The sequence below is a fragment of the Talpa occidentalis genome, unplaced genomic scaffold (assembly GCF_014898055.3).
Source record: "Talpa occidentalis isolate TD23 unplaced genomic scaffold, MPIMG_talOcc4v2.1 talOcc4.14, whole genome shotgun sequence".
In the NCBI taxonomy this organism is placed as follows: Eukaryota; Metazoa; Chordata; class Mammalia; order Eulipotyphla; family Talpidae; genus Talpa; species Talpa occidentalis.
The window spans coordinates 77,500,738-77,516,764 of record NW_023601433.1 but is presented as its reverse complement, the minus strand read 5'-3'; the positions used below and the strand labels follow the sequence as shown (position 1 = coordinate 77,516,764).

General features: G+C 50.4%; 1 protein-coding gene across 1 annotated transcript in view; it reads left to right on the top strand.

The window, feature by feature from the left end:
- The window catches only part of ACACB (acetyl-CoA carboxylase beta), a 77,298-nt gene that overhangs the window by 35,898 nt on the left and 25,373 nt on the right, over window positions 1–16,027 (top strand). The window contains exons 18-29 of the mRNA XM_037510998.2: window positions 617–751; window positions 1,230–1,376; window positions 2,665–2,853; window positions 4,795–4,895; window positions 6,618–6,706; window positions 6,800–6,924; window positions 9,876–9,989; window positions 10,156–10,269; window positions 10,735–10,824; window positions 12,479–12,597; window positions 15,305–15,442; window positions 15,878–15,977. Of these exons, the coding sequence (XP_037366895.1) occupies window positions 617–751; window positions 1,230–1,376; window positions 2,665–2,853; window positions 4,795–4,895; window positions 6,618–6,706; window positions 6,800–6,924; window positions 9,876–9,989; window positions 10,156–10,269; window positions 10,735–10,824; window positions 12,479–12,597; window positions 15,305–15,442; window positions 15,878–15,977 (1,461 nt within the window). The remainder of the gene's footprint in view (window positions 1–616; window positions 752–1,229; window positions 1,377–2,664; window positions 2,854–4,794; window positions 4,896–6,617; window positions 6,707–6,799; window positions 6,925–9,875; window positions 9,990–10,155; window positions 10,270–10,734; window positions 10,825–12,478; window positions 12,598–15,304; window positions 15,443–15,877; window positions 15,978–16,027) is intronic.

Genomic DNA, 16,027 nt, shown 5'->3' with positions numbered 1-16,027 from the left:
AGCAGTGTATTTTTGGTCCTTCTGCCTGTTCTGCTCCCTGCTCTGTCTCTGGTGAATTCTCTCACCCTCCCATGCCTCTGCCCTGTACCCCAGTGCTTGTATAAATAAATAATTCTTTTTTTTTTTTTTTTGGTGGGACCCTCACCGGTGGCTGGTGAACGAACCGGCACTGCAGAGGCTGCGGGCAGCCTAGCAGCCCAGCGCTCAACCGCTGCACCACCAGGGGAGGCCCTAAATAAATAATTCTTTAAAAAAAAAAAAAAGGAGCCATTCTCAAAATGCACTACCCTTTAGGCCAGTGTGTATTTCTCAGACAGGGCCCTTTCTTTAGAAATAAACATCAGTTTTCATGTCTTTAGAATGGGCACGATAAACCCCTCCCTCCCTGGCTGGTAGTGCAGGTGGTGCTGATTTGTGACAAGTACTGTGCCTGGCACACAGCAGGCTTCCAGCAATTGCCAGTTTCCTCCAACTCCCGCTTGGACTCTGCCTGGGGAGTCATTCTATCTAAATGACAGTCTGTGCTCCAGAGCGGCTAGTTCTGGGTCACTCTGGGTGTCACATACACAGGCCAGCCCTAGTAGGCTCTTTCTTATTGCTTCTTTCCGCAAAACAGGTGATGAAGATGATCATGACTCTGAATGTGCAGGAAAGTGGCCGGGTGCAGTACATCAAGCGCCCGGGGGCCGTGCTAGAAGCTGGCTGCATGGTGGCCCGGCTGGAACTTGATGACCCTTCTAAAGTGCACTCGGTACGTAGCACCAGGCACAGCCTCCCCAACTGCTCAGGTGAGCTCAGGGCCTCCACCTGTGCAGTGAGCTGAGCCGACCTGAGGCTCTAGCAGCTAGCGGGATGGGTGCAGAAATGCGCCCAGCTCAGCTCTCAGCAGCACTCCATCCCACTTAGAGTAAAACTAAGCTCTTCTGATCACTGACAAGACCCCAGATGGGCTGTCTCCCATTTCCTTCTCTGGCTTCATCCTCTCTCCTGCTTAACTGAATATTCCAGAATCTTCCACTCCACAGCCTGTTCCCTCTCCCTGGAAGGACCTTCCCGTGGACGTTTATCAGCCTCCTACCTTACCTCCTGCGAGCTTTGACTCATGTCATCTGACCTAGCAGGTCTTCTTTGACCTTTTAAAATTTTTTACTAGATTTTATTTTAGGGCAGTTTTAGATTTATGGAAAAATTTGAGAAGATTGTATAGGTCTCTTGTTCTGTCTCCTCAGGCCAAGCCATTCACAGGAGAGCTCCCTCCCCAGCAGACCCTGCCCATCCTTGGGCAGAAACTGCACCAGGTCTTCCACAATGTCTTGGAAAACCTGACCAACATCATGAGTGGCTACTGTCTGCCGGAGCCTATTTTTAGCATAAAGGTAGGTTCCTGTGCAGGGTGGGGGTGTCCTCCACACACATGTGTAGGCCCTTGTGAAGAGCCAGAAGGGTTAACTCTGAGCGATCAGAGGTCTGTGTCAGGAACAGTCAGCCCACTTAGATGGAAAAGTTTTGAGCAGACCCTAAAATAGTGCCTACTAAATCTTACCAAATAAGTACTTCAAATTGGTAATCACATCAGCTACAATCCTGATAATCTGTCTTTGGGGGAAACCTGTAAGTTCTCAAATTTGCAGACACCTGCCAAAGACCTGTGACCTCAAACCTGACACCAATATGGATAATACTGTGGCATCACATTCCATCTCAGAATAGCAAATCACAGTGATGGTGCTGATGGTAATGGCCGCCCTTTGTCTAGTGCCTGCTGTGTGCCAAGTACTGCTCTAAACACTAAACAATCATTAACTCATTTAATGCTCCCAACAACCTATGGAATAGGAGCTGATATTTTCATTTTATAGTTGATGAAATGGAGGCAGAGGGCAGCTAAGAAATTTGCCTTATTTCACACAAGGAGAGAGAAAGATAGGATTTGAATCATAACCATTTGTCTTCAGAGTCTGCTCGTAACCCCTATGCTGTGTTGCCTAAGTGTGATTGCTCTAGTGGCAATATGGAGTTAGTCTTTGCACTTGCTAGTGTTGCATCATTTCACTTTTAACCTCACAACTACCCTATGGAGTTGGCACATTATCCTCCTCATTCAGGGGCCAGCATGTCGGCCATCTGAGTGCCCAGAAGCCGTGTGGCACAGCTGTTAAGTGTCTCTGGAGCAAAATAGCTGGGGTTTGCTCTCTGGTTTTGCTTCTTGCCAGTTGGATGACTTTGGGTCACTTAAGTAACCTTTCTGTATTCCTCGACAAAATGAGGTCATATTTATATCTACTTCATGGGGTTTGAGGCTCCAATATGAACATGTAAAGGTCTTAGAACAGGGTGTAGCAGTAAGCGAACAGCCCTACAAAGCTTAGCTCTTCACCAGCCCTCCTGTTACACCCTCACAGCACACAGGCTCTCTGAATGCATGGAAAGGGAGATGGGTGGGGTAGTTGGGCATCCCCAGGTGGTCAGGGGGCTGTTCCACTCTGGATAGTTCCCAAGGCTGCTGGGGGGTAGATCTCGGACTACTTGAGCACATAGGGCTTGGGTAGCTTGAATGTGTTGGTCAGATGCCAGCAGTGGGTGGCCGTACCCACCCCCTGAGGCTCCAGCAGCTATCAGGCTAGGTGCTAAGCCCTCAGGCTGATGCTCTGGTCCCTGCTGCAGCTGAAGGAGTGGGTGCAGAAGCTCATGATGACCCTCCGGCACCCATCACTGCCACTGCTGGAGCTGCAGGAGATCATGACCAGCGTGTCGGGCCGCATCCCCGCCCCTGTCGAGAAGGCGGTCCGCAGGGTGATGGCCCAGTATGCCAGTAACATCACCTCGGTGCTGTGCCAGTTCCCCAGCCAGCAGGTAGGTGCCCCCCCAGCCAGGCCGGGTGCCTTGCTGGGTGCTCAGCACCCATCAGTCTCTACTTTCGGCCACCAGTCCAGTCAGCCTTTGTGAGACCACTTACAGCCAGAGATGGTTGGGGGTCAGGAGCTTTCTTTCCCTCCTTTTCTGGAGAATCACATCCCCCCAACAGCAGTTGCTTAGATGAACACAGCTGCTGTTCCTCACTGCATCAAACTCAGGTTTGGAAGAGGAGTGAGCCGTTGGTGCAAGACAGCAAGCGTTTCCCAAACACGTACTGGCCAAAATAATCGGAAACCATAGTGAGTTTTTCTTTCTAACTGGTAGCTTTGGTCCTCTCCTGATTTTATAGGTGATCACTTGCACCCATAAGGTCTAGGTAATATTTTTACGAACAGGAGTCATTCCAGGGTAGTAGAAAATATCTCTAGTCATTCGACATTGACTTGTTCTTTTGGGGGGAGGTGGCTTGCTTTTCATCAAGCATTTTATTTTATTTTTTACATTTTAAAAGAATAGGTTTATTAGGAAAAGGAGAAAGAAAAAGAGAGGCGCCTGCATAGTCACACGCGGGCAGAAGAGCTGCCGCTGCTGCTTTGCAAAAGGGAAGGGTTTGTGAAAAGAAAGTTAGCAAGCATTTTAAAGGTGTCGGGCATTTGGAAGTGCCCCCTCTGCCGCTCACTTCCTGTTATGTCTGGGTGGAAAGGCTGCCACCATGCTCTCACGCCTCCCACATGTGAGTGATTTGGGGGTCAGTGGTCAGTGGAGGTCAGGTTGTTCCCAGAGCTCAGCCACTCCAGACAATGGTACTGATCTGTGTGCCACGTGGAAGAACCTCGAAGGCAGGAAGCTGAGTGAATGAAGCCTGACAGCAGTGGAACCTTGTGGATTCCATTGCCATGAAATGTCCTGAACAGGCAAATCCATGAGAAAGAAAGTAGATGGGTAGTTGCCAGCAACTGGGGGTTGGGAGAGATGGGGAGTGGCTGCACCTGGTAATAGGGTTTCTTTCTGGGGTGATAAAAAGTCTCCTAAGTTAGATAGTGGTGATTGCACAGGTCTGTAGAGATACAGAAAACCACTGAATTGATTGTATACTTGAAAATGGCGAGAATATTATGGTATGTGAATTATATTTCAACTTTAAAGTACTAAGAACAAATCTCTCCAGGACCCCAGTTTGAGAAAAGTACCTTCCAGGAACTTACACCGACACATGTTTTTTCTTTAAAAATATTAAACTAGGGACTCCCCTGGTGGCACAGCGGTTGAGTGCTGGGCTGTGAAGCTGCCCCCAGCCTCTGCAGCGCCGGTTCGATCCCCAGCCACCAGCGAGGGTCCCACATGGCACGCAGACCTCTCCTGCCGTGCCCGCTGCTCCCCTCAGCAGTGTATTTTGTTGTTCTGCCTGTTCTGTTCCCCGCTCTGGCTCTGGTGAATTCTCTCACCCTCCCACACTTCTGACTGTACCCAGTGCTTGTATAAATAAATTAATAAATCTTTAAAAAAAAATTAAACAAAAAAGATTTTAAATACTTTGTTGTCATAAACAGCATGTTAATGACATTAAAATGACATAAAAATAGGACCTTCCCTACTCAATGTCTTCATTCTCGCTGGGGTTGGAAATTCCCTGCTCTTTCCCCAAAGAATCCAGATCTGTGAAGAGGTATCATTGTAATTTGCGATGATAAAAAGAGTTCTGTGCATTTTAATGTGATTGTTATCATTCTGAGCTCTTGAATTCCTCAAGCAATTTGTCGAGTGGGGTGACCAGGGCTATTCTGGGTGGCTTAGAGGACTGCAGGCTGGGAATTTTGGTCTTTGAATGAGCCTCTTGGATGGGAGCCCGTGGTGAGGCCTCCCGGTGACGGTGTGTGGCAGCTGAACTGTACGGGGAGGGGGTGTGTGTGACCATACCTGTCCTGTCCTCCTGTCCAGATAGCCACCATCCTGGACTGCCATGCAGCCACGCTGCAGCGCAAGGCTGACCGGGAGGCCTTCTTCATGAACACCCAGAGCATCGTGCAGCTGGTCCAGAGGTACCAGTCCTGGGCCCTTGGGGGTGGGGTGGGGTTCTCACACGGAACTATTCCCTGTGCTGGGCCAGGTGGCACCCTGGGGCTCTCAGAGCAGGACAAGAGACAGGGCATGGGATCCAAAGACCCCTATGAGTGTCCCACCATGACTGTTCCTAAGAGCAGATCCCCAGCAAGGCACCGAATGTCTGAGAATCTCATTTTGCCTGTTTTAAAACTAGAAATAAAGGCACTTGCCACACACAGGTTGTCCTGAGCTGGAGCGGGCTCCTTGTTAAGTGCTGATGCAGTGAGAAGTGAGACTATGGAGGAAAGGGCTTTGTCTGTCCCAGGGACTCTGTGGGTTTCCATGGTGGCTTTGGGGGGGGGTCATTGCGGAAAGCTGATAAGGGATTGGTACTGTATCTTAAGTAGCAAGTAGGCAGGACATTTACTCTGATGATAAAAAGAACAGCCACTCTGTGTGCAAATCTCACCTAGCGAGGAAGCTGTGCTTATAAAGACAGGACGGAGACCTTCTGGATGGAGACAGGTGGACTCTGCCAGGTGCCATGATCAGAGGCGCAGGGAGTGGGGGCTCCTCTAGCTCATGGGGACTGGCACAAGGCCCACCTCTGCAGGGGGAGATTTTTGTGAGGGTTCCCCACAAAGAGAGTTTCACAGCTCACGGTTGGGAAGGGTGCCCCTCCCCAGAACACGCAGTGGCTCACCTTAAACCCATCTGTGGCTTCAGAGAAACGCCTAGGAGAAATGAACAAATGAGTCATGCATCAAATTCAGATATCTGAGTTCTGTGTTGTGGTTTTATTAAATTGAAGTCACATTTGAGGACCCGAGTGTTTTAGGTTCCTATTCTTCCCTGTCGTCACTTAGTGATGGTGGGGTAAGCCGGTTTCTGTGTCCCTAAAACTTGGTGTCACATCGCCCACGAAATTCACGCCTGTGGGTTCAGCAGTGATTTGGAAGAGGAAATGCTTGGGGGAACATCCAGGATAGAAAATTTGGTTTTATTTTCTTTCATTTTTTATTTTCTTTTATTTTTTACCATGGTTGGTTCAGCTTTTCCCACCACCATCCCTCTGTCCCTCTCTCCCTTACCCCCGCCCCCTGGGCCTCGGAAACCTGACTTCATTCATCAGTGTCCGCTAGTTTTTGTAAGTATTTTTGCGTTGTCGTGCCCAAGGCTCTGTAGATGTCAGATACTCGTCTTTGTCATTCTGACCTGCTTCGCTACACACCAGCCCCTCCGGCTCCCCCTATGTTGCTGGCAGGGGCAACAGACCACCTTAGAATCTGGTTTTAAAAGGGAAGTGAAACTCAGACAGGAATCTTTTGGTAAATGTCTTTCAAGTTTTGCCTTGTTCCCAAATTGTCTGCATTGCACGGTTAGCCGAAAGCTATCTGTGACCTCGTGTGCAGGCAGCCCCACCGTGAGCACCCCAGCCAGGGCCGCCCTGCTCTCTGGGGTTGCCAGGCCCACCCAGAGGCTCAGGCTTGACCTGTGGTTGGTGCCTGACTCGGGCAGGTCACTGCCCTCTTTGGCCTGCAGAGTTGCTGCCCATGAGCTCCCTAGCACCTTCCTCCCTTGGCCAAGGACAAGCGGGTGCAGCCCCCAAGCCCTTTCTTACTGTTTTCTCCACTTGGAAATCATGAAAACCTCGGCTGGAGATGTTGGGGTGTGCCAGGCAGCAGGTTGATCACTAGGTCCCTTCCCTCCCTCTCCAGGTACCGCAGCGGAACCCGCGGCTACATGAAGGCTGTGGTGTTGGATCTCCTGAGGAGGTATCTCCACGTCGAGCACCATTTCCAACAAGGTGAGGGTCACCATTGGCACTGGTAACCAGCCCACCGGGCAGGAGGGGACCCAGACCTCACCCCTGCATGGCCTGCCTTTTGTCTTCCTCCAGCCCACTACGACAAGTGTGTGATTAACCTCAGGGAGCAGCTGAAGCCGGACATGTCCCAGGTGCTGGACTGCATCTTCTCCCACGCGCAGGTGGCCAAGAAGAACCAGCTGGTGATCATGTTGATTGTAAGCAGAAAGGGGCCCCTTGACCCAGAGCGTGGGGTGCTCAGGGGCCAGCATACTTATTCTGAAAAGGCCCAGAGAGTAAATATTTTAGTATTTGTCCATCATAAATCTCTGACCAACTGCACGTTCTGAAAGCATCTCCAATGGGAAGCTTAAATTAGGTCTGTATATTAGATAATATTATTACACTATTACCAGGTTCTTGGGTGGTTTTATAGCTATTTACATAGCCCTTGTACAATGTCAGCAAGTGTCCCAATAAAATTTTACTAGAGGGCCTCCCCGGTGTTGCAGCATGTTGAGCGCAGCGCTGTGAAGCTGTCCGCAGCCTCTGCAGCACCGTTTCAATTCCTGGCTGGCCAGGGAGGTCCCACATGGCACGGCAGGCACGGCAGACCTCTCCTGTCTCACCTGCTGCTCCCCCCAGTAGTGTTTTTGGGCCTTCTGCCTGTTCTGCTCCCTGCTCTGTCTCTGGTGAATCCTCTCACCATCCTGTGAGTCTGGCCTGTACCCCAGTTCTTGTATTAAAAAAGAAAAAATTGTTACTAGTACCAAGGTGTGAGTGGTATGAGCCAGGCCCAAATTTGGTCCAGGCTGTTTTAGCTACCCTCAATGGCTTGCCTGCTGTCTAGGAGATCATGTGTACCATTCACAGAGCACCTACTGTGTGCCAGGTGCTCCTGATTTGCTTTACAAATATTAACTCATGTAAGTCTCACAGCAACCCTGGGAGGTGGTTTCAGCTCTCACCTCCCTTTGGCAGCCCACAGAGAGGTAAAGTCACAGGTCCAAGTCACGTGCCCACCAGCTTGTAAAGGCAGAGCTGCAGTTCGAGCCCACAGACTGGCACAGCTATTAGTCAGGATGTTGGAGTCTCAGTCTTGTGGTGGGGCTACCATTTGGCCTTCTTGGACAGGTGTGGAATTTCTTTGCTCTTTTTTCTCCTCCTCAATTAACAGACTTTCACAGCTAAAGAGTTTTCCTCTTGATCTGGGGTCACATATGTGGCTTGGAAAATGTAGGATCAGCAGCTAGTGGGAGAGACTTGGCCTTGCCTTTTAGCAGGAAGGGGTTGGCAGATGTTTTTTCTGTCAAGGCTTAGACAGTAAGCATCAGGGCTTGTAGCCACATGTCTGGCACAGTTTCTCAGCTCTGCCTGGGCAGCTTGGCAGCGGCAGTGGACAACTGGCAAACCAGTAAGGATGGCTGTGTCCTCTGAAACAATGTTTATAACAACAGACTTGGACCGAATTTGGGCCTGGCTCATAGGACAGTTAACACTCTAATACAGTGGATTCATAAATAGTGTATTTTATAAAGAAGCATTTTAAAATCTCTGTTGCAGCTACTCTGGATCCCAGCTGCCTTGAGAATCCCCTGGGGTTGGGGGAGGGGGGTGGTTTACAAACACCAGGCCCCCCCCTTGGTCATTTAAATCAGGGTCTCTGGGGGTGGGGCCCAGGGACTCACAGTGCCTGACAGCATCCCCAACGGGAAACTTAAATGTGGTCTGTATATTTGATAATATTATTACATTATTGTTCAGGTTCTTGGGTGTTTTAATGGTTCTCTACTTAGCTAGGAGATCTGTTTTCTCAAGGAGGTAACTTCTAAAATAGTGGGAAGGACCCTGGTGTCTGTCACTGACATTCAGAAACAGTGTGCGTATATGTGTGTGTGCACATATGCATAAAATCAAACATGGTAACATGGCAAAAGTGTAACAATTGGTTGGTGAATTGGAATGATTACTGTAGGGGTTTTCAAGGTACTGACTTTGAATTCTTCTGTAGTTGTGAAATCCTCTCCAAGTGATGGCAGTACACATCCAGGATCGGAAACTTAGTCCCAAGTAGATAGTGGCTTGGGAGGGAATTTCATTGTGAAAATAATATAACCTTTTGCAAAATTCCTCCTTTGGATGAAGTTTGTTTTGTTTTGTTTTGTTTTTTTTAAAGATTAATTTATTCATTTACACAAGAACTGGGGTACAGGCCAGATGATATGTTGAAAAGTCTGTGAGCATAAGAACAGGGTGGGCTCCTTCTAATCAGGGAAAGGCAGAAGCAAGTGTGGAATAAATGACTCACAGCCCCGCCACCTGGAGAATTCCTGTCCCAACTGACATGGGGGGGTGGTGAGGGCGGCAGGCCTGGTGCTCGGGCATCCTAGGTCCCAGCCGCTCAGTCCTGAGCTCCTCTTGCATTTGGGCGTAAGGGGAGATGCAGAGGCTGGTGGCACAGAGCCCTGGTCTCCAGCAGCAAGGTCCCTGCCTGGTTCAGAAGCAGAGATAGAGGACACACATAGAAGCCATCATTTTACTTCTGGCAGATTCCGCTTCTCCCACAAAAAACCACCCTTGACCCCTTCAGACCCAGATGCTCCCTGCAGCCTGGGGCTGCCAGGGAGTGGCTTCCCCTCTGAGCATCTTACCCTGAGCCTCCTGTGTGGTCCTTATTCTGTTGGGATTTGACTAAACAGTTTCTCTGAAGCTGTGAACCCTTAAGTCAGGCAGCAGCGTATGAGGCAAAGAGCAGAGGCCTAGGGGACAGAATAACCCTGGCTGGAACCTGGCTCTGCCTTGCACTTGCTAGATGGCCTTGGGGCAAAGTGTGTTGCCTCTCTGATCCTCAGTTTCCTCATCTGTAAAATGGGGATCATGCACTCTACTCCTCAGAGGGTTGGGAGAACTGGGTATCACATAGGAGTCACCTGATAGCACTGTTTAGAGTGTTGCAGGCAGAGGCTTAGTTGTGTCTTTCTTCTTACCAGGGCTTCAGGGTGTGTTTGGGGTGGGTGACTGGGTGCTTGAATGAATGAATGAGGACATCTGTAAGGGAATGTGTATCAGGCCATGCCCAGTGTGTGAGGTGCCCTGGCCGAGGCTGAATGCTGGCTTGTTTCCATCTGGTGGAGAAAAGCCATTTGGGGTCACTTTTTGTCCCCCAAAGGATGAACTCTGTGGCCCAGACCCTTCCCTGTCGGACGAGCTGACCTCCATCCTCAATGAGCTCACGCAGCTGAGCAAAAGTGAGCACTGCAAAGTGGCCCTGAGAGCCAGACAGGTAGGGGCATGGGGCTGTGTTCCCACTGTGCATGAGGGGAGCCTGGGGGGCCATCCTTCACCTGTGAACATCCCACAGCACACGCAGCACCCTGTTGTCATCCCAGGCCCTTGGCTTCCCCTGTGAGTTTGGCTCACCTGACCCCTCCCTCCCCCCCTCCCTGCAGGTCCTGATTGCCTCCCATCTCCCCTCCTACGAGCTGAGGCACAACCAGGTGGAGTCCATTTTCCTGTCTGCCATCGACATGTACGGCCACCAGTTCTGCCCAGAAAACCTCAAGGTGAGGCCATCTCCTCCGCTCCACCTTCCACGGAGCACAGATTGGGGGCAGGTGCCCATGCCCTCGTGTGCTCACACTTGGTGCAGCCACAGAACCCAGGATGGTCAGGGCTACCCGAGGGGCACTTCCAGGGAGGCCCCCAGAGAGGTGGGTGGGGAACTCAGCCTGCAGGCTGGACAGATGCCAGGCAGCAAGGCTCGTCTGGTGGGTACAATTTAAAACATTCGGGTGTGATGGAGCATATTGGGAAGCTTTGTGCTTTCACCTGGCCCAGTCTAACCAAAGCCTCCAGTCTAACCGGGCCTGACTCTGGCTCATTGACAAGCTGCTAGGCCCAGGTGTTGTCTCTCAGAGCTGTTCCCACTTCCAAGTCGCTGGGCCTGGGGCTTTCCTACCTGCCCCCAGCCCTCTGCTCTTCTGGTTAAAATTCTCTACCATATATTTTTCCCTTTTCATTTCCTGTAGAAATTAATCCTTTCGGAAACAACCATATTTGACGTCCTGCCCACATTCTTCTATCACACTAACAAAGTCGTGTGCATGGCATCCTTGGAGGTAAGCAGGAGAAGCCCACAGGATAGCACCAGGACTGTGCAGGCCAGTTCCAGCATCCCCTGTTGTTTGATGCCGCCTGACCCCGGCCCACATGCCCTGCCAACGTGATCTCATTCTCTCCATGAGACAGGGACTGTCACTGTCCTTGTTTTCCAGAGGAGGGAACTGAGGCTCAGAGAGGTGAAGCCACTTGCTCAAGGTCACACAGCCAGGAAGTGGCAGCGCCAGTGTTCACAATAGGTCTGTCTAGGGCAGAGTCTTTGCCAGTAAGCACTGCTATCTCATGTGGTGTTCCAGTCTCATGCGGCAGGGCCCAGTTAAATACTAACCCCCGGGAGCCAAGTCTGAGGCACCTTGTCCATGCGTTCCTGCTCACCTGTCCTAGGGACCTTTGATTGACCTTTTCTGCTTGGCACTAGGGAGCTGAGTGGAACCTTGGTGAGTTTGTGCCAGGGGCAGGGAAGGCTGGCACCAGCAGCCAAACCCAGAGTAGAGCTAGGCAGTCTTGCTGAATTCAAGCCAGAGAGGTATGAGTTAGTTTCAGGAGTCAAGAGTGTTTAATCTGCACTTTCAGAAACCTTTCAGGAAAATATGGGGTCACGTCTGGTGCTTTCAACTTGACTGACTCTGGTGGTTTTTCTATCTCTTCACCCTCTGACTTTAGGGTCTCTGTTCCCTTGTGTCCCCCACTCACTCTCCTGCTGTCTTGTAGACCCTGTGAGTCACCCATCCTGACTGTGTCTCCATGGAGACCATTTTGGGCTTGTGAGCCTGCAGTTTTCCCCCTTGGGAATCGCCCTGGCCGGCCGGGAATCGAACCTGCACTGCAGAGGCTGCGGATAGTTTCACAGCCCTGCACTCAACCCACTGCACCACCAGGGTGCCCGCTTCTGTTCCATTTCTATTGGACAGCCTTGCAGGACTCAGCAAACTATAGCTGCAGGCTACATCTGGCCCACTGCTTTTGTAAATAAAGTTTTATTGGAACACAGCTGTGTTCCAATTTCATTTCCATGTTGTCTGTGGCTGCTTCTGTGCTGCAACAGCAGAAAGGAATAGTGGCAATAGAAATGATAAATGCCACAAAGCTTAAAATACTTACCATCTAGCCCTTTGCAGAGACAGTAACATTCTGAAATGGGAGCAAACTTGCTTTTTAAAAATATTTTAAACTTTTAAATTTATGTTTTTAACATCTATAATTACGTTCTTCTTTTCCCAACCACCATCCCTTATAACCCTCTGACCCTTTCTCCTTCTTCCTCCCTTTTAGCCTCAGAAACCTCAGTTCATTTCTGAGTGTCCACTAGTTTTTAGTTTGCTTTGTTAATTTATCTGCTGTGATCCCTTGTACTCTTACATTCGAAAACATCTAAAATTCATCTTTACCTTTCGGACTTGCCTTCCTCCACCTAATCCCCTTGAGCACCTTCCATTTTGCTGTAAGTGGTGACACTTGGTCTTTCCTGTGGCGAATAGTGTCCCTGGGGGGGATGGACCACATCTTCACGATCTGGTCCTCGTTCAGCAGGCACATTTACTGTTAACTTCTGCATAGAGACCTTGGGGTCCTTCCTGGGATCCCTTCTGTCTGATTCCCTCCAGTTTTGAGGACGCTGCCCCTAAGAGTGTGTTCGTTGTGCTGCTTCCTTAGGTTTATGTGCGGAGGGCCTACATCGCCTATGAGCTGAACAGCCTGCAGCACCGGCAGCTCCCGGACGGCACCTGCGTGGTGGAATTCCAGTTCATGCTGCCCTCCTCCCACCCAAACCGGTAGGAAGTGGCACAAGGCGGAGGCGGCTTGTGTTTTTTCTCCCCCTGACTGCTGTGCTCCTGTCTCTGGAGGGACCTAGCGCTACACTGATGGGGGGACATCAGGGATACTATACTCCCCATGTAGGGTCTCCCCACATTTTTAGTCTCTCATCTATAAAGTAGAGAGAAACTAGTGCCTGCCTCATACACTGCACTGTCCAGTGTGGTAAGCACTACCAGCATGCGGACTATGAATGCAAGCAAAAATTAAATGAAAAAATACAGCTCCTCGGTCATACCAGCTACATTTAAAGTGTGCAGCGGCTGCCGTGTTGAACAGTGCAGTTCTAGAATATTCCATCACCACGGACAGTTCGATTGGCGGGTATAGTCCTAGACCATTAGGACCAGTGAATGAGATAAGCCATTCCCTGTGTTTAGGGCAGTGGCTGGCACACAGAAAGTTGTTGATGAGTATTGGGGAGCTCTGTGAACAGTGTGACTGGTACTCTTACTGCTGTCCATCAGCACGCTGTTGGTTGGGTGCTGTGATAAGTGCCTCCACATTCCACTGCTTGATTCAGCCCTCACTATGTATCAGCCAAAACTGTTCTCATCTCTGTTTCACAGATGACGAGCCCTGGGGCCTTTTATTTGACATGGGCTGAGCTGCCCACTTGATCCCTGGTGATACCTTCACTGCCGAATTCTTTTTTCTCCCTCATGACTGAGCAGTTTTATTCCTCGCTCTTTACCTTCAAGAAACTCATACACTAGCACGAGGAGGCACATACAAGATTGTTCACTACACTATTGTTTGTAGTATCAAAAACTGGAAAGGACCTCATTATTCTTCAGAAAGATAATGAATCAGTAATTGTGATATGGCCAGGTAATGGAATACCCTACTGCCATGAAAAGAAACAAACCTCAGCTGCTCAGTATACAGGAGTGACCCGTACAATATTGAGTGAAAAATCTGGTAGAAGAATTCATAAATATGAGCTCACAAACACTGCTTAGAAGCTTCACTATCTATTTTTGAGTTATACATGAATATCAAAGTATAAGGAATGGGCATGGGGAAATTCACAAGGGCAGTTACCTCTTTCACCCCAGAGATCTTTCCACAGCAGGGAGAGAACCCGACAGCCAGTAGCAGGGGCTCGCATTGGCCTCTCCACATCCAAAATCGAATCCCCATGATATTCTCAGCTGGGGACGCCCTGGTGTGTCTCCATGCTCACTCACTTTTTTTTTTTAACCCATTTTATTCCAGGGCCCGAAGTCCCTATCTGGTCAGGTAGAGTGCAATACCGCCTCCTGGAGTAATTCTGTCTCCCTGGGGTTTGGCGCCTGCTCTTCCTCTTCCTTGTCCCTGTTTCTGGTTCTCCCGGGTGTCTCAAAGGCCTTGCTTGTGACTAAAACAGTCTTATTGTGATTTGGGCATTTAGTTGATCAAAACTTACACCTACTCGGGCAACAGGGAATTTTCTGGTCTGTTGGGATTTAAAAACTCTGTTTGTCTCTCCATTGGTTTTAAGAAGAAAGAAGGGATTCTGTTAAGGATGAGGAAGAGGACAGCTTTCTGATCAGTCCCTTCTTTTCCTGCTCATCATCGATTTCTACCCTATTTTCTAGCCACAAAAGAATTATTACATTTTGCCCAATTGAGAGAAGAGTGGACTGCTTGTGGCCTGGAACCATTTTGGGTGCTGTGGGAGGGGCACTGTAAAGATTCTTGAAATTGCCCCTGAGGAAGAATTCCTTTCCTTTCTCAGCTGTCAGTTGGCATCTGCCCAGCCTGTGGGCCCTGCCTGATTGGTTAGGAAGACCCACATGTGTAGCAGGTTGTTGATTGTGTCCCTCAGAGTGGACACAGCATCCTGTTTCACCCAGGGGAACATCCTGGAGGGTTTTCCTGACCACCTTGGGTCTTCCCGGTGGGAGTGTCAGGGAGCATCAGAAGCATAGTCAGGGCCAGTGCCTCAGACGGGACTCTGCCTGCATCTGACTCCACCACCCCGCCCTTTGGAAGGGCCACACAGAGGGAAGTCTTCCCTTCTGGGAGAGCCTGGCTGGGCCACACCATAGGCTGTACCACCCGTGCCTGTAGAGCCAGGCATGTGGTGAATTTGGCCAGGGGAGGTCAGATGAGAGGCCAGCCAGGTTTTGGGTAGTTGGGACTTAGGTCCAACGCCAAGGGATGGTGACTGATTCAACCTCCAGCCCTCTCCCCTTCCTAGAAATCAGGAGTTGGGCTGAAAGTTCTAGCCTCAAATCACTATCAGTTCCCTTGGCAACCAACCCCCATCCTTAAGTGATTTGCAGAAATCCCCTCATCCATCTAACAGAAGACACCTTTAGTCCTCTCATGGTTTAGGAAATCCCAAGGGGCGTAGGAGCTCTGTGCCAGGAATGGGGACGGAGGTCAGATACATATTTCTCACTAGACCTCACAACATCACACCTTGGCACTGTTGGGGGACCATGTTGGGGGACCGTGTTTGTATGCATCTTTCACTGTGGAGTCCACAACAGGTCCTGAGGAATCAGATGAGACTCCTCAGTCCCTGGCCCTGACCCCAGGCACCTCCATCCCCTACTTTAAACCCCTTTGCGGTGGGTCTCTTATGCTGGTGTGACTCCTGGAAGCTTCTGGGGCAGGATCATTCCTGGAGCCACATGTGTGAACAGGCTTCATCCCCCCTTCCGTCCCCTGCAGGATGACTGTGCCCATCAGCATCACCAACCCTGACCTGGTGAGGCACAGCACCGAGCTTTTCATGGACAGCGGCTTCTCCCCTCTGTGCCAACGGATGGGGGCCATGGTTGCCTTCAGGAGATTTGAGGATTTCACCAGGTACTGAGTCTCCCAAATACCCGGAGCAGAGCGGCTGACATGGGTGGGGAAGCTAGTGAATAGTCAGCCTTCCCACGCAGGCAGGCTCTTGTATGAGCCTCCCTGCATTTGGATCCTGGCCACATGCTTCCTACCTGTGCCACTTCACAGCAGCCCTAGGAGGTGCAGCGGTTACTTTTAGTCTCCTCTTTTGACTGGGAGATGAGGCGACATAGTGAGGGTCTCCCAGCCAGTAAAGGGGAGTGTCCAGCTGTGCCATCTTCTTGCCTCTTGGGGATGTGCCATCAGAGATCCTGGGACCTAGTCTGGAGCCACACAGCTCTGCAGAGCTGGATGAGCCCCCAGAGGGTAGCTGGGGAAAAGGGAGGGATGGGGCTGACCTGCAACCATGTGGGACAGTCCCCCTCACCCTCCCTTCTGCCCTCTACCCCCCAGAAACTTTGATGAGGTCATCTCCTGCTTCGCCAACGTGCCCAGGGACACTCCCCTCTTCAGCAAGGTCCGCAATTCCCTCTTTTCTGAGGATGACAGCAAGGTAAGTATCTGAGCAGGAAGCAAGCCTAGGAGGGGATGGGCATGGGCTGG